General features: G+C 44.2%; 1 protein-coding gene across 1 annotated transcript in view; it reads left to right on the top strand.

Moving 5' to 3' along the window:
- cnksr3 (cnksr family member 3) overlaps window positions 1–19,703 on the top strand; it is a 41,830-nt gene extending 22,127 nt beyond the window's left edge. The window contains exons 4-13 of the mRNA XM_024000321.2: window positions 6,867–6,954; window positions 7,856–7,897; window positions 9,498–9,617; window positions 9,790–9,849; window positions 9,972–10,040; window positions 10,299–10,445; window positions 11,536–11,663; window positions 11,890–12,086; window positions 13,738–13,824; window positions 17,861–19,703. Of these exons, the coding sequence (XP_023856089.1) occupies window positions 6,867–6,954; window positions 7,856–7,897; window positions 9,498–9,617; window positions 9,790–9,849; window positions 9,972–10,040; window positions 10,299–10,445; window positions 11,536–11,663; window positions 11,890–12,086; window positions 13,738–13,824; window positions 17,861–18,183 (1,261 nt within the window). The 3' untranslated portion in view covers window positions 18,184–19,703. The remainder of the gene's footprint in view (window positions 1–6,866; window positions 6,955–7,855; window positions 7,898–9,497; window positions 9,618–9,789; window positions 9,850–9,971; window positions 10,041–10,298; window positions 10,446–11,535; window positions 11,664–11,889; window positions 12,087–13,737; window positions 13,825–17,860) is intronic.
- Window positions 19,704–23,876: the final 4,173 nt, after the last annotated feature.

Genomic DNA, 23,876 nt, shown 5'->3' with positions numbered 1-23,876 from the left:
CAATAATTGCAAATCAATCACATACCTGGGTTGTTATTGTTTTGTAAATGCTTTTTCATGCACCTGTCACATGGCAACACTCCTGAATGATTATTTACATTTACATTTAAGTCATTTAGCAGACGCTCTTATCCAGAGCGACTTACAAGTTGGTGCATTCACCTTATGATGTCCATGTGAACAACCACTTTACCAATTTAGTGCATCTAACCTCTAAAAGGGGGGGCGGGAGGGGGACACTACGCAAGGGACATCATACAAAGTACCGCACCTGCCAAGCGACGACGAGAAAGTGGGAAGTTCGCGAGGTTTGTGGAGATCGGACAAATCACCCCTGATCCGCTCGACGTCAACTCGCGCGCGGCGTCAACACCCGGAACATCGCAACTGGAGGCGACGCGCAGAGTGGGGGGGCCTGGGATCGTTAACCCGAGGCACACCCGCACCACAGATGACCCATGAAGGACCCCGCCTCCGAGAAAGGACGGACGACCAGACCCATCACAGATGGGTTAGAAGGATTACTTTATCCTATCTTAGTATTCCTTAAAGAGGTGGGTTTCAGGTGTCTCCGGAAGGTGGTGATTGATTCCGCTGACCTGGCGTCGTGGGGGAGTTTGTTCCACCATTGGGGTGCCAGAGCAGCGAACAGTTTTGACTGGGCTGAGCGGGAGCTGTACTTCCTCAGAGGTAGGGAGGCGAGCAGGCCAGAGGTGGATGAACGCAGTGCCCTTGTTTGGGTGTAGGGCCTGATCAGAGCCTGAAGGTACGGAGGTGCCGTTCCCCTCACAGCTCCGTAGGCAAGCACCATGGTCTTGTAGCGGATGCGAGCTTCAACTGGAAGCCAGTGGAGAGAGCGGAGGAGCGGGGTGACGTGAGAGAACTTGGGAAGGTTGAACACCAGACGGGCTGGCGGCGTTCTGGATGAGTTGTAGGGGTTTAATCGCACAGGCAGGGAGCCCAGCCAACAGCGAGTTGCAGTAATCCAGACGGGAGATGACAAGTGCCTGGATTAGGACCTGCGCCGCTCCTGTGTGAGGCAGGTCGTACTCTGCGAATTTGTAGAGCATGAACCTACAGGAACGGTCACCGCCTTGATGTTGGTTGAGAACGACAGGGTGTTGTCCAGGATCACGCCAAGGTTCTTAGCGCTCTGGAGGAGGACACAATGGAGTTGTCAACCGTGATGGCAAGATCATGGAACGGGCAGTCCTTCCCCGGGAGGAAGAGCAGCTCCGTCTTGCCGAGGTTCAGCTTGAGGTGGTGATCCGTCATCCACACTGATATGTCTGCCAGACATGCAGAGATGCGATTCGCCCACTGGTTATCAGAAGGGGGAAAGGAGAAGATTAATTGTGTGTCGTCTGCATAGCAATGATAGGAGAGACCATGTGAGGATATGACAGAGCCAAGTGACTTGGTGTATAGCGAGAATAGGAGAGGGCCTAGAACAGAGCCCTGGGGGACACCAGTGGTGAGAGCACGTGGTGCGGAGACAGATTCTCGCCACGCCACCTGGTAGGAGCGACCTGTCAGGTAGGACGCAATCCAAGCGTGGGCCGCGCCGGAGATGCCCAACTCGGAGAGGGTGGAGAGGAGGATCTGATGGTTCACAGTATCAAAGGCAGCCGATAGGTCTAGAAGGATGAGAGCAGGAGAGAGAGAGTTAGCTTTAGCAGTGCGGAGCGCCTCCGTGACACAGAGAAGAGCAGTCTCAGTTGAATGACTAGTCTTGAAACCTGACTGATTGGATCAAGAAGGTCATTCTGAGAGAGATAGCAGGAGAGCTGGCCAAGGACGGCACGTTCAAGAGTTTTGGAGAGAAAGAAAGAAGGGATACTGGTCTGTAGTTGTTGACATCAGAGGATCGAGTGTAGGTTTTTCAGAAGGGGTGCAACTCTCGCTCTCTTGAAGGCGGAAGGACGTAGCCAGCGGTCAAGGATGAGTTGATGAGCGAGGTGAGGTAGGGGAGAAGGTCTCCGGAAATGTCTGGAGAAGAGAGGAGGGGATAGGGTCAAGCGGGCAGGTTGTTGGGCGGCCGGCCGTCACAAGACGCGAGATTTCATCTGGAGAGAGAGGGGAGAAAGAGGTCAAAGCACAGGGTAGGGCAGTGTGAGCAGAAACCAGCGTGTCGTTTGACTTAGCAAACGATGATCGGATGTCGTCGACCTTCTTTTCAAAATGGTTGACGAAGTCATCCGCAGAGAGGGAGGAGGGGGGGGAGGGGGAGGAGATTCAGGAGGAGGAGAAGGTGGCAAAGAGCTTCTAGGTTAGAGGCAGATGCTTGGAATTAGAATGGTAGAAAGTGGCTTTAGCAGCAGAGGACAGAAGAGGAGAATGTAGAGAGGAGGGAGTGAAAGGATGCCAGGTCCGCAGGGAGGCGAGTTTTCCTCCATTTCCGCTCGGCTGCCCGGAGCCTGTTCTGTGAGCTCGCAATGAGTCGTCGAGCCACGGAGCAGGAGGGAGGACCGAGCCGCCTGGAGGATAGGGGACATAGAGAGTCAAAGGATGCAGAAAGGGAGGAGAGAGGGTTGAGGAGGCAGAATCAGGAGATAGGTTGGAGAAGTTTTGAGCAGAGGGAAGAGATGATAGGATGGAAGAGGAGAGGATAGCGGGGGAGAGAGAGAGAAGGTTGGGACGGCGCGATACCATCCGAGTAGGGGCAGTGTGGGAAGTGTTAGATGAGAGCGAAGGGAAAGGATACAAGGTAGTGGTCAGAGACTTGGAGGGGAGTTGCAATGAGATTAGTGGAAAAACAGCATCTAGTAAAGATGAGGTCAAGCGTATTGCCTGCCTTGTGAGTAGGGGGGGAGAGGTGAGAGTGAGGTCAAAAGAGGAGAGGAGTGGAAAGAAGGAGGCAAGAGGAATGAGTCAAAGGTAGATGTGGGGAGGTTAAAGTCACCCAGAACTGTGAGAGGTGAGCCATCCTCAGGAAAGAGCTTATCAAGGCGTCAAGCTCATTGATGAACTCTCCAAGGGAACCTGGGGGCGGATAAATAAAGGATGTTAAGCTTGAAAGGGCTGTAACTGTGACAGCATGGAATTCAAAGGAGGCGATAGACAGATGGGTCAGGGGAGAAGAGAGAATGTCCAGTTGGGGAGATGAGGATCCCAGTGCCACCACCCCGCTGACCAGAAGCTCTCGGGGTGTGCGAGAACACGTGGGCAGACGAGGAGAGAGCGGTAGGAGTAGCAGTGTTATCTGTGGTAATCCATGTTTCCGTCAGTGCCAAGAAGTCGAGGGACTGGAGGGAAGCATAGGCTGAGATGAACTCTGCCTTGTTGGCCGCAGATCGGCAGTTCCAGAGGCTGCCGGAGACCTGGAACTCCACGTGGGTCGTGCGCGCTGGACACCAGGCAGCGGCCACGCCCGGTGTGAAGCGTTTGTGTGTCTGTGCAGAGAGGAGAGAAGAGGGATAGACAGACACATAGTTGACAGGCTACAGAAGAGGCTACGCTAATGCAAAGAGATTGGAATGACAAGTGGACTACACGTCTCGAAGTCAGAAAGTTAAACTTACGTTGCAAGAAATCTTATTGACTAAAATGATACAGTGCTGCTGAAGTAGGCTAGCTAGCAGTGGCTGCGTTGTTGACTTAGTTTGAAAGTGTAGCTGGCTAGGTAGCCTCGGTAACTGGCTAGGTAACCTAGACAATTACTCAAAACTACACAATTATCTTGACAGCAAAGACAACTATGTAGCTAGCTAACACTACACTAACCAAGTCGTTCCGTTGCAATGTAATGTAAATGTGATAGTCTCTACAGTGCTGCTATTCGGTAGACGGTAGACGTTGGCTAGCTGGCTAGCTAGCAGTGTTTCCTACGTTAACAGGGAAGACAAATAGCTGGCTAGCTAACTTCGGTAAATTACGATAACTACGATAAACTACACAATTATCTTTGATACAAAGACGGCTATGTAGCTAGCTAAAAATAATTGCTAAGATCAGACAAATCAAACCGTTGTACTATAATGAAATGTAATGAAAAGTAAAACGTACCAGCGGCGCGAAGTGTGAAATGCGACCGCTCGCTCCAACCCGGAAGTAGTACCATTATACAGGATATACAGATACATTATACAGAATTGTCATATCCACTTCCAGATTTGCACCTGGTATTGTTAGCCGTGTTTGTAACACCTACTGTTGGGTGTTACTATACTATTTGCATTGTTTACTTTAACGTCTGTAACCATCCTGTCTCTTCTCTGGTATGGCTGACATTGGTATGTTTGTACACGCATTGAGAGGATTCCTGTATTACTTGTTTTAAGTGGAGTGAGTTTACTGTGTTGTGTTTGACTGTGGTTAGGGCTTTGGCTGTCATGAAATGTTTTCAGCCGGAGATTGTCAAGCAAATAACTGCCAAGCAAATATGTGCCGGTCTCACTGTAATTGACCGTAAATGAACATAAACACGTTTAGCATCTCCTGGCTTCCACGCATCGCCTACAAGCCACTAAAGCAAGACTTTTGGAACGTTACATTTTTAAAAAGTCTAACAAATCCATGTAATATAGCCTACACCTTCACAATAAATCCATGATTTATTTTAGATAGGTCTAAAAAAAAAACATGATATGAAGAAAATGTATTCTATTTCAGAAGAACAGAATAGCATACTCTGAGTTGTCCTTATGTTAGGCCCTGATATTGCTATGCCATATGGCTGTGGGCTACACTAGTTCATTTAGCAGACAAAATTGGCTTAGAATTCCGTGGCATTATTTCACATTATTTTACAGTATGAAGAATACAATTGAACAAAGCTGAATAAAATAGAAAGGATATTTTCTCCGAACGATTTCCGAGGGAGTGAGCACATGCAGTTATTCTGTGTTGAACAGTTAAAGAAACAGGTCCTCCTATATGTTTAATTTACAGTTATTTATGCAACTTAATTGTGATACAAACTTTGGGCTATATGTTTACATTTTTTCAAACATTCCAAGGCTGAATGATGTGACTCTAATTATGATTTGAAAAAAGCCACATGAAAGGCATAAGCTCTGCTTTGTTTCTTTTGCAGGCTGCACATTTCATCAGTGTCTCATTCACAATTTGACAAGCAGTTGATAATATTCTCACCAGGCTTTGAATTTCCTGAATTTCCCGGCAGCATCCCCCTTGTCTAACCGTAATGCCCCATAAAAAAATCATGCCTTTTGCGGCTAAAATGGCCGTTGTGCCCGTGAGCTGAATATAATAATTATAATTCCCTTCTTCCGGCTGCCGTGCCCCGAAGCACCTCTCACTCATATAGCTCTCTCAGATATCAAACTGCTCTTCATATGATCGGGTCATTCTCACAGGCATCTCAGCTAAGAAGTAGGCTACAAGTGAAGACAGACACTCCGTGGACGCAAATTCCGAGGTGCATATTGGAGATGTTAGATGAGCTGTCAACATCTAGCCTACTTTCTGTCAGTCAACAAGATGAGTAGGCCTTACGAACAGCAAACGCACTAGCCTATGACAACCCACTATCCCCCATAGGTCAACTTGTCCTTCTGTGCAATAAATAAATATTTCAAACGTAGTCTGGGACAGTTGTGGGATGGGATAGATCCCAAATTAATACAACCACTCACATCAAAAATGTTTTAAAGCAATGGGGCTGATGCAACAGATCAGAACGTTTAGCTTAAAAGATTGATAAACTATTAGGCTATTTCTTCACATTATAAGCGCAGCAATGCGCACATGGCAGTAGGCTATAAGCGCGTATGTTCCAAAATGCAATAAATTAGCGGGAAAACACTGTTCTCAAAAGTGACCACAAATGCGATTTTGCATGTAATGCGATTTTGCATGTAATGCTTTATTATAAAGATGCATTTTTATGGTGAAAATCTGACAGCATTTTCGGATCAAGCATAAATTGTCAGGCCTCCCGGGTGGCGCAGTGGTCTAAGGCTAGCTGTGCCACCAGAGACTCTGCGTTCGAGCCCAGGCTCTGTCGCAGCCGGTCGCGACCGGGAGGCCCATGGGGCGGCGCACAATTGGCCCAGCGTCATCCGGGTTAGGGAGGGTTTGGCCGGCAGGGATATCCTTGTCTCATCGCGCACTAGCGACTACTGTGGCGGGCCGGGCGCAGTGCACGCTGACCAGGTCGCCAGGTGTACGGTGTTTTCTCCGACACATTGGTGCGGCTGGCTTCCTGGTTGAATGTGCATTGTGTCAAGAAACAGTGCGGCTTGGTTGGGTTGTGTTTCAGGGGACGCATGGCTCTCGACCTTCGCCTCTCCGGAGTCCGTACGGGAGTTGCAGCGATGAGACAAGACTTTACCTACTAACAATTGGGGAGAGAGAAAAAAAAAAGCATAAATTGTCTCTTAGGCTCTACACCGGTTGTAAAGCGGATTAATGTGTTTAATTTTTGTTGTTGTTGATTTACTGCACACGCTGGGCATCATTCACAAGTGATAGGCTAATATTGTCAAATACATGTCGTTGATGCACTTATATAGCGAGTGGATGATCCTTTTCCCATGGTTCATTTTTATGCCAGCCAGGTAGACTATACTCCTGTTGTAAAGCAAAGCAATTAGGAAAGTTGATAAATAAATATAGTAGGCCTCGCCTATATAAAGCTGATGGATTGATTGAAAACAAATGCATTGATGTCAGAGTGATTAGACGGACAATAGATTGCTGAGTACCAGGCAGTTAGAACGTTTGGTAGGCTACTAATGACCATCAGCAGCATCAGAGCTTGGAGAAGACTAATTACCATGACTAAACGGTCACGTGGAATTTGACTGCGGTCATGTAATAAGGCCATCGTAAAAGCCCTAACTGTGGTGTGTTTTATGGAGGTGACTGACTCATGTCTCTCCTCTGGTTTGTGTCTATGACAGGACTCCTTTGACAGGGATCAGTGACTTCACCTCCACTAAGAACCGGATCATTCAGCTGTGTCTGGAGCTCACCTCCACTGTTCAGAAGGTTTGTCCTCTAATAATCACTATTCACTCTCGTGAGGTTTCATAGGACTTTGGGAACAACTTTTGTGGGTTTGAGAAATAAGCATGATGGATCTTGCCCCCTCAGTAAATGTCTTTCATGCGAGTAGTCAACACCGAAATGCACACAGAGCCTCTCTCATGAACATTCTGCGAACCAAAAATGGCCGCTTTTTTAAAGTCATGTAAAAGCAAAACAGAAAACTCTCTGTGGTTTCAAAGTTAGCCCATCTTACAATAACGTCTGTGAAAGGAGACCTTAAAACCCCTGCACGAGAGGCTACTTAATTTGCTCTGTTACACATTCGGGTGGAGTTTAAATAGGAAGTGTTAGCTGAAGGTGTGCCCTATTCAGACACACACCACAGGATGCAATAAGAGCAGGACCACTGACAGTTTAAAGCACATATGTTTCCACTGAAGACCTCCACCAGCAGCACGTGGAAGGAGGGAAGATCCAAACGTGCTTAGTAGCCCAATTTTGCTGTCTTCCACAAAACCCATAGTGAAGGATAGAGCTTGTGTCCCAAATGGCACCCTTTTCACTATTTAGTGTACTACCTTTGACCAGGGCCCATAGGGTCCTGGTTAAAAGTAGTGCACTAAATAGGGAATAGGATACAGAGTCGAAGCAGTGTTCTCACTCCTCCCCATAGTTAAGAACTGTCATGCAATCATCTTGTCACACGGTTTATAGGGAGTTGTTATTTAAGTGCCCACAAGAACCATCGTCCTGTATATTTGGGCAACTTTTGCATTCCTGTTGGGGTTCACTCCCCAGTGTTTTATTTCACAAATATTTGTCCACCACTGGTATTGTGTAGCTTGAGTGTTTTGACTGTAACATCTTCTCACATATACAGTACGTCTGTCCTTAATTGCAGGACTGCACAGTTTATGAGATGGAGGAGAAGATACTACAAGTAGTAAGTAATGGTTCCTCTTTTTATCTCTGGTTTGGACTCTGTTTACCGGTTCAGCCCTGGAGCTTCAAAATAAACTTGAACGCACACAGAAATATACACAGGCATACATGCAAGGAAGCACACTCGCACATACAGTACCCACAGGCATGCATGTACATATGCACGCACACACACACACACACACACACACACACTCTTGTATAATTAACCTTTTGGGGACACAATTCAGTCCCATTTAAACTCCTATTTTCCCTAACCCCTAATCCTAAACCTAACGCTAACTCTAACCCTTAACCTAAACCTAACCTTAACCCCAAAACCTAACCTTAACCCTAAACAGCCTCTAACCCTAAAACTAACCATATCTCCTAACCCTAAACCCAATTCTAACCCAAACACTAGTTCTAACCGTAACCCTGAACCCCCTAGAAGTAGCATTTGACCTTGTGGGGACCAACAAAATGTCCCCAATTGGTCAAATTTTTATTTGTTTAATATTCTTGTGGGGAAGCACACACACATACAAACACACATATACAAACAAACACACACTTCCCTTTTACAGTCATCCTTGTGATGTGTGCTGTGTTCCCGTAAGGGTGGAGGGCTTTATTTATACAAATGACACCCTATTCCCTATATAGTGCACTATTTTTGACCCTATAAGCCCTGGGCAAAAGTAATGCACTACATAGAGAATAGGGTGCCATTTGGGAGGCATCCCAGTTCCGTGATGGTCCACAGAAGCCCTGTTTCCACATCCTGTGTTAGATAACACTGCCAAAGGGGCCGTTTGTTCACACAGTCAGCTAAAAACTTCATTAACTAACCGATAATATTATTTTGGATTATCTGCAGTTTCCCTCAGAGCCTGACCCGATGTATCACCTCAGCCTCCCATGCTAGGCTGTTTACTGCCAAGTTGTACAATGCCAATGCAAGTCGTTCTCTGACTTCCGTGGTCTGCGTCAGGCCTCAGCGTTCTGTAGAGTTCTCCAGGAACAAACAGCTCCCTTTGTTTTGACGATCCAAACTTACAGCGTCACACACCAAGTAATGACAACGTTATGGCGTCATGCCTTGTAGGAGACCCTACCCGTCGGACGAAATTAGGACACCTTGTGGTGCAACGGAAGTCTCCTACGACACGTTTTTATCAGAAGACAAATGCAAAAGCAAAAGAATGTGCCGCATACCTTGTGAAAAAGGATAATTTTCAAGTCAACGAGGGCAGTGTACAGAGATACAAGCACAAGGATAAGTCACACCCATATGCTTAAATGCCTTTTGAAAGAACCCCGAAATTATCAGCCGTTAGCCAATCCAGTCAGGACGTGTGTGACTACAGTCTGTCCCTCCCCTCTCCTGAATTTTAGCTCCATGAATGACCACACACCAGAGATCCACCACACCGAAGTCCTCACCAAAATAGCTCTTTACAAGGACCGTAACCTTGCCCCCAGGCTAATTGCGCATACATTGGGAGGCAGTGTCTTGTGAACGAGATTACAACAACCACGGTTATTTCCCAATCCAGTGAAATCTATTGGTGTTATGAGACATTGTAGCTGAGTGTATTCTGTTATATGTTCCATTCCAGTCTGTGGCTCTGAACGTGATCTGTGAGCAGACAATGAGGATGACCTCCGACCCCCAGAAGAGTCAGATGGCCTGTCTGGAGGAGGTCCACATCACCAACGTCAGACCTGGAGAAGGACTGGTGAGAAGAGTTAGCATGCGTCCAAAGTGGCACCATATGCCCTATATAGTGCACTACTTTAGACCAGGGCCCATAGCGATCTTACATGATCAGCCCAAGCTAGATGTACTGTTTGATATCTCAGTCTCTGAGATCGATTGCTTCTTCCTTATGTTGTCCTGGATCTTCTCAGGGGATGTATATCAAATCCACCTACGATGGGCTTCACGTCATCACTGGAACCACAGAACATGTGAGTATCCCATCCATTCTGATAGTAGTAGTCCAAGATGGTCTGGAGTGATCCAGTCAGGGTGAAGGAACTCCTGTGATGTTTATATGCTCATCCTCTACCTATCACCCTCTGTCCTCCAGTCTCCGGCAGACAGAACACACAGGATCCATGCTGGAGACGAGGTCATCCAGGTCAACAAGCAGACAGTGGTAGGTGGTTCTTCTTCGCTACCTCCTATTGATCAATTGCACCACTTACCCAGGGCAGAGAGAGATCTCTGTTTTTTGTTTAATCTAGCCCAACAAGAAAGCCAGGCAGATAATAGCTCGTTTCATTGCAGCATGAGAGTACAGTCGCAAATGGAAATGGGTTTTGTTGATAGTTGTGATGATGTTGGTTATGATGAGGGTTGTGATGCTGGCTGTGTCTGACGAGCTGTCCTGTCTGTCTGTCTTTGGTGTCTCCAGGTGGGCTGGCAGCTGAAGAACCTGGTGGGGAAGCTGAAGGCGGACACCGCAGGTGTTAGTCTGGTGGTGAAGAAGAGGCCCTCGGGTACCTGTAGCTTCACCCCGGCCCCCCTGAAGAACATGCGCTGGAGGCCCCCCCTGGTGCAGGTAGACCCCCATCACACACACACAGTTGATTGAAGAACACGTGTAGGGCAGGTAGACCATCTCCCCTTATCACCCTTTGATATCCTAGTGTTGAATCAATTCTGGATGTATGTTCATCTGTCATCATAGGTGTGAAATATGTGTGTGTGGCATCCCAAAGCTGTTTCTTTTTGGTGGGGTTTGACAAGAGAGGACCAAATCCTCAGTTCCTCAGCCTACCAGGCTGCGTCTTCCACTGGGTGGGTTGTAAGGGTGAACAATGAATCCCTTCTTCCCCTCTTTCTTAAAAAAGAAAGAACAGCACAAAGTTCGAGCATGTACTGATGTCAGACATGTTTTGAACGTGACTCATGTTCACAGAGACAATAGGTCCAATGTGACCTAATAGGCTGGGTTCAGGATGTGTGTTTTAAATAGATTGCATAGTGCTTAAATGTACGTTTTGGGCTGAGTCAGTGTGCCCTGAATACCCTCTAATCTTCGAGTCCAGAGAGATCTCTAGTTTAAGAGTCTTACCAATCCCTGACTGTCTACACCTCGTCTCTTAGTTCACCATTAGAGGCTACACTCCGCCCAGACCTAACAAAGGTCACACATTGGTTTTGAGACAGACAAATACAAAAAAATGGACCCTGTAAAGCCTTTTAGATCTGTTTATGTAATTACAGTAATCTAAAAAGCTCTTTATCCCTGCGTTAGGGACAATATTGGGCCTTGGGAAAGAGCGGAGAACCTCTGAAGTGGGCAGGAAGCAATTCAAGATAAAAAGACTCTTGTTGTGTAATAAGTCGTCTGCTAAGTGTAGTGTCCATGCCAGGTCTCAGGTCCTCACAGTCATACTAAACCAGGCCACTATTGGTGGATTTACCAAACGAAAGTAAGCTTAATTAGAAATAACGCCGTATTACGTAATGGTATTGTTTCATTTAGCTGAGACAGTGTACTTGTAGAGAATGTTCTCTGGTTTTAACAGCTAAGCTGCCTCACACATTTAACACACATCTCTGCCCAGGGTATCAGTGACTTTATATGACAACATTTTTGTAAGATCTTTCTTCTAAAAACAAGTATTTTGTTTTTTGTGTATTAGAGTGCCCCCAGTATGCCCAAGATCCAGTCTCCAAAACATGCCCCCTCTGAAGCCCTCATGAAGAAAGAGAAGCAGACCAATCTGGACCTGTTTATCCCTCCTCCCCCCACTGTCCCATACACCCCACGGTGAGTGTCTGAGTCAGTCACTTATTCAGTCTCTCTGTCTTTGTACCCATCATTGAATTTATCACAGGAGACTGGTGGGAGGAGCTATAGGAGGACAGGCTCATTGTAATGGCTGGAATTGAATAAATATCTCCTCTCACCAGCCTCCTCTAGAATTCATATTAGTGCTCTGTTAGCTGATCGTGACATTTCCCTTCTTTCCCACCTCATATACCGCTCATCTAAGGGATGGGAAGCCGAAAGTGAGTGTGAAGGTCCAACTGAGACCAAAGGGTTCTCAGTCTCCTAACTCCTTCCTGGATGAGGGTAGACGACGCTTCACCATCGCAGACTATGACAACAAGATCAAAGTTTGTCCTCCCACGGAGCCCAACATCCAACCAGCCCCAGTAGCCCGCCTGAGACAACGGACCTCCACAAGGGGTCAGTACCGTAACAGACACACATGCACGCTCGCACACACAAGCACACACCAACAAGCACCCCAGCTAGCACATTTGGTTCCTTGGAAGTTGTGGGAACTAGTGACGCGTAGGTTGACTCATAACTTGCAGTCCCCGCGGTTATATCTGCGGGCGGGTGGGTTTAGGGTCACGAAATATTGTGTGGATGAAGGGCAGGCGGGTGGGTAGCGGCGCAAGTTATATCTGTAGGTTACATTGAGGTTTTTCTTTCATTATTTTGGGTCTACCTGGCATTAGTGCGTATGCATAGCTTCACGGGCACCAAATAGCCGACACGCCAATCGCCGTAAGCTTTTGGGAACTGGAAGAAAAAGTTACTTTGATCCACTAATGCAAAAATGACAATGTCGGAGTTTAATTCAATAAGAGCTGTGAAATGGAGAGTTGAAAATAAAGAGAAGGGAGGATTTGGGAAGGTGGTGAAAGAGGATGATAGCAGTGCCTATGTTATGTGTGATGATTGTGAGGCGCTATACACATTATATATACATTTTTTCATGATATCCAATCGATAGTTACGGTCTTGTCCCGTCGCTGAAACTCCCGTACGGACTCAGGAGAGAGCCATGCGTCCTCCGAACCATGACCCTACCAAGCCACACTGCTCGCTTAACCCGGAAGCCAGCTGCACCAATGTGTCGGAGGAAACACTGTAGAGCTGGCGACCGAAGTCAGCGTGTATGCGCCCGGTCCGCATGCAGAAGGACATCCCGGACGGCCAAACCCTCCCCCAACCCAGAGGCAATTGTTAGTCGCCTCATGGGTCTCCAGGTCGCGGCCAGCTGCGACACAGCCTGGGATCGAACCCGGGTCTGTAGTGACACCACTGTAGTTAGACCACTGCGCCACTCGGGACAGTCATTTGACCGGGCCTTCAAATAGGCTTATGGCAAGTCAAGAGAACTGTAGCCTACTGTTCAGTTAAGTTAAATGGAAACTGACACAGAATGTAGGTCTACAGTATAACCTCTCACATAGTCTTAATATGAACTCCTGCAGAGTTAAGCCTTTGTTGCAGTAAAATGATACACCAAATGTACATTTTGACTCAGAAACAGGAGTGGAGAAATATGATTGATTTATTTCAGCATCTTGAGAGAATGTGAATGCGCAGTTAGGGACCATCTGTAGAGGTGCTATCTTTATCAGCATCATAAAAACTGATAGTATTTCAGAAATCTTATCAGAAACATGTCGGGTCATTTTCACAGCTTTCTATTTCCTTGCGACCAGTTCAAACTGATGCCAAATTTTGCACAGAACATATTTTGGGGGGTTATCACATTTTCTCCCCGGTCCCTAAATGTCTTTGCTAGGTGAAAGAAGCAGAGATGACAGAGAGAATTTTACCGATGTTAACTAGATTGATGCATTCATTCTATCACTTATGACATTATTCTGGTGAGCAAGTGTTTATTTAGTCTTCTAGGGCAACATATAATGACAGAAGAGAAGCTTGCCTGTATCTAAATATAGTTGACTAACAAATAGCCTACCAAAATATTGGAAATTATAAGCAGAAACAATTCCTGCACCCCCATTCAGAAAGATTGATGAGATCGATATTGGCATAAGTAGTAATTACAGAACATTTGAACTCTACTTTACAGGTAAACAGCGGCCCCTGTCCATGCCTGTAGACTCGTGTTTGGGCATGTCGGATTCGTCCTCCAGACCCTGGCCTCAAGGGAGGAAAGGTAAGCATTCTACAGCTACAGTACACCTGCCTGGTTGAAACACCGCCAAAACAAAGCAGCGCAGTAACTCAGGATGTGTTCCAAATGGCAACAAATTCCCTAAATAGTGCACTACATTTAACCAGAGCCCTAAGGGCTCTGGTCAAAAGTAGTGCACTATTTAAGCAATAGCCCAGCTAGCACATTTGGTTCCTTGGAAGTTGTGGGAACGTACGTTTTTGGTTTCCCATTGGTTCTGGGAACAAAGCCATACGTTTCCTGACCGGTAAAACTGAACTTTTTTTTTTACATTTTGAGAACAGAAGTGAACATTTTGCCTGTTCTGGGAATGTTCATTTTTAGGTTATAGGGAGGTTCTGAGAACCTTTTACTATGATTCCCTGAAAGATTTCCTGGGAGGCTTTATTAACGTTCTGAGAACAGAAATTCTATGTTATTTAATGACATTCTGAGAACATGTTTCGATACAACTTTTAATAACATTGCTACCTTAGTTGGGGTTAACTGTTTTAAACTCCAAGCACAGATAGGACACATGGATACTAATTTGCTTAGGTATTAATTATGCAAAATTTAAACACGACCAACAAAAGGAGCTGATCAAAAGCAGGGGAAGGGAGCTTAAAGGGACCAAATTCGGTCTTAATGACCAATTTCCAAGGGAGATAAACGAACGTCGTAAGAGACTGTATCCGGTACATGACCCTCCAGCATGACAATGCCACAAGCCATACTGCTCGTTCTGTGCGTGATTTCCTGCAAGACAGGAATGTCAGTGTTCTGCCATGGCCGGCGAAGAGCCCAGATCTCAATGCCATTGAGCACGTCTGGGACCTGTTGGATCGGAGGGTGAGGGCTAGGGCCATTCCCCCCAGAAATGTCCGGGAACTTGCAGGTGCCTTGGTGGAAGAGTGGGGTAACATCTCACAGCAAGACCTGGCAAATGTGGTGCAGTACTTAATGCAGCTGGTGGCCACACCGTATACTGACTGTTACTTTTGATTTTGAATGAATATGAATTGGGTGGGTTGAGATTATTAAATATAAAGGCACTAAACCTCTCTCTAAAAGCTTCACTTATTCAAAAGTTTTACTTGAACCCTAAATGGTTATCAAGTAAGAAAAACTCATCCATTGGTTAAAAATTGCCTTTTTGCCTTTGTGCAGATTGCCATGTCTCATTTTCGATTAATTGAAAATGCTACTTTTTTAAAGTATCTCTCTTTTTCAAACAAGCATTGCAGAGCTGGCTACAATTTCAATTTCGTCCCCATGAAATTATTGAACAAATATTACAACAAATATTATGGCTGAACTCAAATGTGCGGGTTGATAAAATACCTGTATTTTTGGGAAAGATGTTTGAAAAGGGTATTTTGTTCTTAAATTTTATTGTAAATTGGAATGGTGGAATTATGTCCTTCATGGAGTTATCAGAATTGTACTGGAAGGTCTGTTCAATCCAAGAGTACAACCAATTGATTACAGCATTACCCCCAAAATGGAGGCAGGTGGCAGCGGGAGGAGGTAGGGAACTGGTCTGTCTGCCCAATATAAAGGATCAAAACTGTCGGAGGAATAAAAATAGCATAAATAGGAAAGTATACCCGTTTCATTTGAGGACCAGGATGTTGTCAACTGTGCCATACAGATTGTAAAATAGTTGGGAAGAGATTTTTGATGTACTGATTCCATGGTACAGGGTGTATGAGTTGATATATAAAACAACGCAAGATTCAAGACTTCCTGCATTTCAGCTATAATTATTATATAGAATTCTTGCCACCAACAAAATGTTGAATATTTGGGGCATAAAATCATCGAAGCTCTGCAGATTTTGTTGTGAGGATACAGAATCAATAGACCATTTATTTTGGTATTGCCCTCAGGTAGCCTGTTTCTTGTCTCAGGTTCAGGAATGGCTGAAAATGCAACGCATTGATCTAAAATTAACCCTAGTGTAACGGCTGTCTTCCTCCTCCTCAGACGAGGAGGAGTAGTAAGGATCGGACGACCAATGTGCAGCGTGGTACGTGTTCATGCTCTTTATTTAAAAAATCGAACACTGAAACAAAACAATAAACGACACGTGAAATAACCAACCGAAACAGTTCCGTGTGGAACACACAGACACAGAAAATAAACACCCACGAAACACAGGTGGAAAAAGGCTACCTAAGTATGATTCTCAATCAGAGACAACTAACGACACCTGCCTCTGATTGAGAATCATACCAGGCCAAACGCAAAAACCAACATAGAAAAACCAACATAGATAACCCACCCAACTCACGCCCTGACCATACTAAAACAAAGAAATAACAAAAGAACTAAGGTCAGAACGTGACACCTAGAAATAGTACTGTTAGGAGATCTGGAGAGACCGGGTCAGTCAATTACTAATATACTAATACTCTTAGTAAAACTATTTATCTTAAACTCACAATCTGTGGATTCTATTCAATTAGATAGATTGAAATTGTACATTAAACATCACAGCATAGTTGAAAGATATGTGTTGCTGGAGATATTTTTTGCATTGTTGTTTGCTGTTTTCTTGGTTGTTGGTGCATTGGAGGGTTCTTGGGAATGGGGTATGGAATTAATTGTATTTTTTATTTTTCATCTTGGGGGGGACTGTGGGAGGGGTCTCGAATGGTTGAGGGACAGCTATTGGGGAACTGTGGGGGGATATTGGAGGGTTCAGGTTCACGTTTTTTGGCCTGGTGGGAGATCTGTCAATGTGCCCTTGAGCTGAGCATTGACCCTGGATGCTTCTGTGTGTCGCTCTGAATGGGAGTCTGTTGGATGACTGAAATGATGTAGTTATTGAGCGGCTCCACTGCAAATATATTGAATGTTTTGGATATTCAATAAAAAATATATATTTTTTTAAAAATTTAACATTTATTTTAGCACACCATCAGTGAGATTCAAACCTATGATCTTCTGTTCTCTATCCATGGTATTAATCCACTGCGCCACAAGGATGGAGCTATCATGATGTGTTTTTTTTAAACTCATACAAAGCTGTCAATTTTAGTCTATTCAAACAGACCCCATTTCAAAGTGAACAAGCATTCATTAAGCTCAGGTCTGGCCAATTAGTGGGTGCGGCCAACACACCTGAACACACTTAACAGGATAGGGTTTTGTTGGCGCTGAGAACTGAATGTATATGTTTTTAAATAACATTCTTAGAATGTTCTTTGAACGATACTAATGTTTTCTTGGTTTTTTTTAATGGAAAGTTTTCTTAATGTTCTGAGAACATGACTTTAAATAGAACCAGAAAACGTTATGCTTAAGTACTGAAATTCCCACAGAAGAACATAGTTTCTTAACATTCCCTGGGCATTCTGGGAGCATGACTTTAAATAGAACCATGAGGAAACCTGTATAAAAACGTTATGCTGAAGTACTGAAATTCCCACAGAATGTTTCTTGTTTCTTGTTTCTTAACATTCTCTGAACAATTTGAGAAAATTACTTCCAAATAGAACCCTGAGGAAACCATTAGGAAACGTTATGCTGAAGTATTGAAATTCCCACCTTAGAAACACATGCTTCTCAGAATGCTATGTGCTAGCTGGCTATCCTGCACCATTCCCAGAACATTGTGGGAAGGTTGCATGCAAAATAACCATAGGACAACCACACTCTCATCAACGTCTAAGAAACATATGGCTCTCAGAACGTTATGTGCTAGCTCTGAGGGTACCGTTTGGGACGGAACCTAACTGAGGCTAATCTACTGTTATCAGAATTGCCATTTCACAGGCTTATTTACTCTGCAGGACAAACTGAGGCCGGCTCGGACTGCGTGCCTCGAATTCTTAAGTCGTTGTTCATTAACTTTAGGGTAAGCCCCAGCATAACCACTGTTGATTTTGGCCTCAACTCCTTCTTAGACTGACTTAACCTTGAACAGAGGCTTCGGCAGGTGTTGTGTAAGTGCTGATGTACAAAGGGCTTTATTAAATACATTTCATTGATTGATTGAGATGCCTGTCTGTCTGTCTGTTTATCCCTACAGGAGAGGACATCCTCCACAGATACCTGAGTAACGAGCGGATCGCCACCATCTCTGAGGAGGCCCCGTACTTTCCCCTACCCTACAGGCCCCTGGAGGGGCGGTCTGGCCAGCTGATCCATGGCGTCGACCACATTAGGGGCTCCCAGTGCTTCATCAATGCTGACCTGCACAACAGCACTACCATCCCATACCGGGAGGCATCATCCAAAGATTCCCCAGCTACGACTGTGATCCCTGCTGCTGCTACTCCCAAACATCCTCCTTCGGAACCCACTTCAATCCTGGGGGGCTGGCTAGCCCGCCTTAGGCTGCTGAGTCATTGACGAGTGCCTCGACCTTGTGGAACGTGTTGCCCCCCTCCCAGTGCCTTTACCTTGCTATCATCGAATAATGGTCTGGCTTCTCTACTCAGTATTCTGACTTACACGTACCAAACCTGGAACGTTCTGTTGGAACTTGGAGCGCTAAGCAGCCTTTGGAAGCTCTGACGGAAGGTCTTGCTTCATTTCAACACCACATGATGTAGTGGTGGACCATTGGGTTGGATCTCTTGCTACATTTGAACTGGTTTAGATTCGATATGCTGACAGATTCTGACAGTGTTCCATCTTTTGTGGAGGGGGTTAAAGAAAATGCCAAGTATAAATAAGTATTATAGAAAACAGTGGAGCTTCTGTTTCTGCTCATTCTCCTTATCACGAGAAGGATTATAATTCAGGTTTAGGAAACGTTTGCCTTGCTTCTGTAGGTGAACTCTCCTATGTGTAAACTGTTAAGTTATTTCGTTTGTGTCTGTCTAGAGACTTCTTTGTAAATATGTTTCAATCTTTTTCAGAAGTTGATTTGATTTCAGTTGGAGGTTGATAAAGATACAATGCCTATCATTTCTATTGGAGCTAGTGTGCTCTCCTCTTCATAGTGTTCCACGTTATTATACGCTGGAAATAACTGCCAGAGTTGGCCTTTTTTTAAGCTACTGTGTGTATGAGGAAAACTCTTGATCCAGTGCTGTAACAACCAGTGTCTGTGTGTGTGTGCGTGCGTGTGTACGTGAGTGTGTGTGTGTGAGTGAGCGTTCATGCATATTTTTGTGAAGTTCAGGTAAAATTTCAAAACAGTGTAACTACTTTATCTCACTAACTGGTCCTCAATAAAGCAGGTGTGACCATAGATGTGTTTCAACACGTACAGGGGGTGCTGTTTTGAAGCCACCACACCACCATCTTGGCATTCCTCCTCCTTTGTAAAAAATATTTAGGAAGATATGGAAATGCGTTTATTAATGTCTACATTTAGTTTTTGACACATTTATTATATTACAGACACCGTAATTAAAACGTTTAAATTATATTATAGAAGCTAAACATAGAAATAAAACTTTGAAACATCTAAAAACATTGTGTTTTTTTATACTTAAATATAGTGCCTTGGTCCTTGAAACCTTTAATTGCAATACTGTAGAATTCCGCCAATTCCTATGGAGGACTGCTCCTACTGGGGAGTGCCAATATGGCCGAATGGTGGCTTCAACACCTCTCAATAGCCAATACATAGAAAACGGTGGGACTCACTGTGAAACCATAACATAATGTCATGACCAGGAAGACACAGTGCCTTAGCAAGAGTAACCATACATACTAAACATATGGAAGAGCTGCGAAGCTTGTCTTAAAGGAGGAAATCAGTGTGGTAATTCCAATAAGTGGGTCTCTTTAATATATTTCCGCTCCATAGGACAAGTTTTTACGCATAAATGTCGAGCAACTCACAAGACTTTGCGAGTGCTTTGCAATATGAATACCTCTGTAATAGTTTCAAAACTATAATAAAAACGTGCAATTCACTTTTGGTTGCGTCTTTTTTGTTTGTTCTTTCTTCTCAACAATAATTAGAAAAAGTCATTTTTGAAGTTCTGCAATTATTCTATAATTATCACAATTATCACAGAGTTTGTTGTCGCTTAAAGCTCTGACACGGTTTGATCACAGAAAGGACTATACACGATATTTCACAATCAGTCTGGAACAGTGGCGTCATTAAGCCTGGGCTTGGTTTTGATGGTAAAATATATATATACAATGCATTCGGAAGTATTCAGACCCCTTGACTTTTTCCTAATTTTGTTACGTTACAGTCTTATTCTAAAATGGATGAAAAAAAAAAATTCGCTCATCAAATCTACACACAATACCCCATAAACTTGAGACATCTGTGGCATTGTGTTGTGTGACAAAACTGCACATTTTAGAATGGCCTTTTATTGTCCCCAGCACAAGGTGCACTTGTGTCATGATCATGCTGTTTAATCAGCTTCTTGATATGCCACACCTGTCAGGTGGATGGATTATCTTGGCTAAGGAGAAATGCTCACTAACAAGGATGTAAACAGATTGGTGCAAAAACATTTGCATATGGAAAATGTCTGGGATCTTTTATTTCAGCTCACGAACCATGGGAGCCACACTTTACATGTTGCTTTTATATTTTTGTTCAGTATATTGTGGACTCTGACATTGCTCATTCTGATATTTCTTAATTTCTTTATTTGTATTTTGGGTGATTTGTTTGTATTGTTTTCTATTGATAGGTATTACTGCACGGTTGGAGCTAGAAACATAAGCATTTCGCTGCACCTGCAATAACATCTGAAAAATATGTGTACGCAACCAATAAAATTGGATTAGAATTTGACAGCAACAGCTAAGACACAGAAGAGGGCAGATGGAGAGAGAACAGAGGTGGGTTGAGCACACGGTAGACCATCACGTCAAGCTGCTCTATAGATTCAAATGAGTTGTATTTATTTGCACAATTTATAAGAGGTGAAATACAGACAGTGGAAAAGTAAAACATGGTTTACAAAGCATTTGAATATTCCAGGACAGGATGAGAAACGAGGGTAGACGAGGAAGTCAAATATAATACTAAGAGACAGGAACAGAAGTGCAGTGGTGGAAAAAGTATCAAACTGTCATACTTGAGTAAAAGTAAAGATACCTTAATAGAAAATGACTCAAGTAAAAGTAAAAGTCACCAAGTAAAATTCGACTTGCGTAAAAGTCAAAAGTCTAAAAGTATTTGGTTTAAAATACACTTCAGTATCAAAAGTTAAAGTAAAAGTATAAATCATTTCAAATTCCTTATATTAAGCAAACCAGATTGCACCATTTTCTTGTTTTTTTTAATTTACAGAAAGCCAGGGACACACTCCAACATTCAGATATAATTTACAAACATAGCATGTGTGTTTAGTGAGTCGTCCAGATCAGAGGCAGAAGGGTTGACCAGGTAAGTACGTGAATTGTACGTGAATTGGACTTTTCCTGTCCTGCAAAGCATTCAAAATATAACGAGTACTTTTGGGTGTCAAAGAAAATGTATGGAGTAAAAAGTACAATATTTTCTTTAGGAATGTAGTGAAATAAAAGTATAAAATATAAATGGTCAAGTAAAGTACAGATACCCCAAAAAACGACTTAAGTGGTACTTTAAAGTATTTTTACTTAAGTACTTTACACCACTGCAGAAGAAATACAACAACAGATGACACAGAGAAAGCGACGGAGAGAGGCAGAGGAGGGGTGAGCACACACTAGACTGTATCACCTGTTGGATTCTGGCTTGACATATACTTATTCATGTTACCATACTAGAACTTATTGATTACTTTACATGTATTAGAAATGTTGGGGGTCAATGAAGGGTGAATAGGAACTTTGTGTATGGAAAGTTACTGGGTGAGAATAAGGGGAAGTTCCAAAAATTAATATTCTGTTCAAACTTGTTATTGCTGAATATTAATATGAATAAAATATAGAAGGAGGCAAAGAGCAACAGTCTAGTTTCAGTTCCTGATAATGCAGGCCAGTTGCTGTGGAAATAGGACAACGAGAAATGTGGAACTCAACTCGAGATAAGGTCAACAGTTGAAGAGGGAAGACGCTGCTGGGAGGGGGGCCATAGGGGCCCAACCCGAAGACATTCTGACTACAGTCCTATCCCATACACACACACTTCCACACCCATGAGGGTCCTAGACTTAGGCAGGGCCATGACAATACCGGTAAGAGAAACCGACTGAGTTTCTGCCTAACAACAGAGAAGGATTGTTTATCTAAGACATACTGTACAAGGAGGTGACTCATGGTCGGAGGGTATAAATATGTGCTTTTGTGTGTTGTGTCCACAGCTGAAGCACCCAGTGGGTTGAATAAACTTGGTTCGAGCTTTTTCTAGTTGTCCGTTTGAGCTGCTTATGATGAATCTAATTACTGACAGTAATTGTGTGTGTTGTGTGTGTGTGTGTGTTGTGTGTGTGTGTGGTGTGTGTGTGTGTGTGTGTGTGTGTGTGTGTGGTGTGTGTGTGGGTGTGTGTGTGGGTGTGTGTGTGTGTGGTGTGTGTGTGTGTGTGTGTGTGTGTTGTGTGTGTGTGTGTGTGTGTGTGTGCTGTGAAAGTTGTTGAGGTGTTTTTTTTGGCAATATACTGTAGATGTATGTGTTCCAGAGTAGAGGGTAGAGAGTGTTCCGGAGTACAGAGAACTACAGTAGCTACTGTAATTGAGTACTGGCAGTGTCTGCTGTGGCAGATGGGAAGGTGAAAGTTATCAGTAGAACATCTAATCTCTCAATGTTCGAATCTCTCAATGGTCATCTCAAAGTGTATCAAATTCATGCCTTTAGCTGTTGAAATAATTTTTTTGGGGGGGGCCGGGGGAGCCCCTGGACCCCCATACTGGCTTTGGGCTAAGCCCCTAATATCTTCAAATCCTAGAAACGCCCCTGGTCTGGAATCAAGGATTTAGGCTTACTAACTCACTGTTATACACTACGCAGGTCAGACAGGCAGCCCACAACTGGAAAGGGGTTAAGTTTCAAAATGGAGCACAAATCCCAGATAAAGTATATTTTGAGAGGAATGCATGTAATGTAGTGTGATCATATACCTGAAGAGTAAGGCCTATGTGTTTCAACCTGCATTCATTTGATTCTCATGTCCCTCGTAGCCTACCGGCAGTATGCAGACTTTAAGAGCTGCGGCGACACCTAGTGGCCGATGACAAAACAGCAACTGAGCAATTTTTTACCAAATACAAGATTAAGAATAATATGTGATTGAATTTATGGAGTTGCATTTTATACATAAATCACATACAATTACTGATCAACTCCATAAACTAAAAGATAGCCTAGGCAGAGATAGTAGATTAGTGGGCTATATTTAAATACCTTCTCTGGACTAGGTGATCGGGTTGTTGACATTGTTGAGCGGATGAGTGAAAAGCGGAAGGAGAACCATGCTGAAGTCAAAGAGAGGACATTAGATAAATCCCAACAGTTGGGTGGCAGACGAAACTGAATCTGACTAGAGTGAGTATGAATGACTAGGGGTGGCCGGAGTGATGAAGACGGCCTAGGTCGAGCCTCAATGTCCCAATGATGATAAAGAAGATTCTGTCCCAGTGGGAGTGAGATTTTTGGAGAGAACGGATCCTTGCCTTTTGGCTGATCCATATGTGTTGTCAGGTTGGGTGGAGTGGAGGAGATGTTGGGGACTGTTGGGTCGGGGAAAGTGACTCAAAGTGGACTTGTGATGATTGTTTTGTAATTCTGCAGTTCAGGATCACGCGACTAGGAACAAGACCTGTGACTTGCTTTACTCTCCGGAGCAGGGCGCCATTGAAAGTAGTGAGAACTGGGCTGGCATTAAGTGTTGAGGAGGATCAACTGAAAATGTTGACTCCCTGTGTCTGTGACGCCCGCCGTTTGGTGCGACGCAGACCCGGTGGAGAGGGTAATGAAACGGAGAAGACACTGTACGCCCTGCTGAGTTTTGATGCTGTCTTTACCGGACAAAGTCAAGTTAGGATGTGTCAGTTATCCCATGAGAGCTTTTGTCCCAAACCCATTACGGGGTTTTAGGTGCCAAGCTTATGGTCATGTTGCAGCAGTGTGTAGGAGGGAGATTCCTAGATGTGAGAAGTGTGCAGGGGGGCATGAGACAAAGGAAGGTGTAGTA

This window comes from Salvelinus sp. IW2-2015, linkage group LG14 (genome assembly GCF_002910315.2).
Source record: "Salvelinus sp. IW2-2015 linkage group LG14, ASM291031v2, whole genome shotgun sequence".
Taxonomy (NCBI): domain Eukaryota; kingdom Metazoa; phylum Chordata; class Actinopteri; order Salmoniformes; family Salmonidae; genus Salvelinus; species Salvelinus sp. IW2-2015.
The sequence above is the reverse complement of the archived record's forward strand: the minus strand, read 5'-3'. Positions and strand labels throughout refer to the sequence as shown.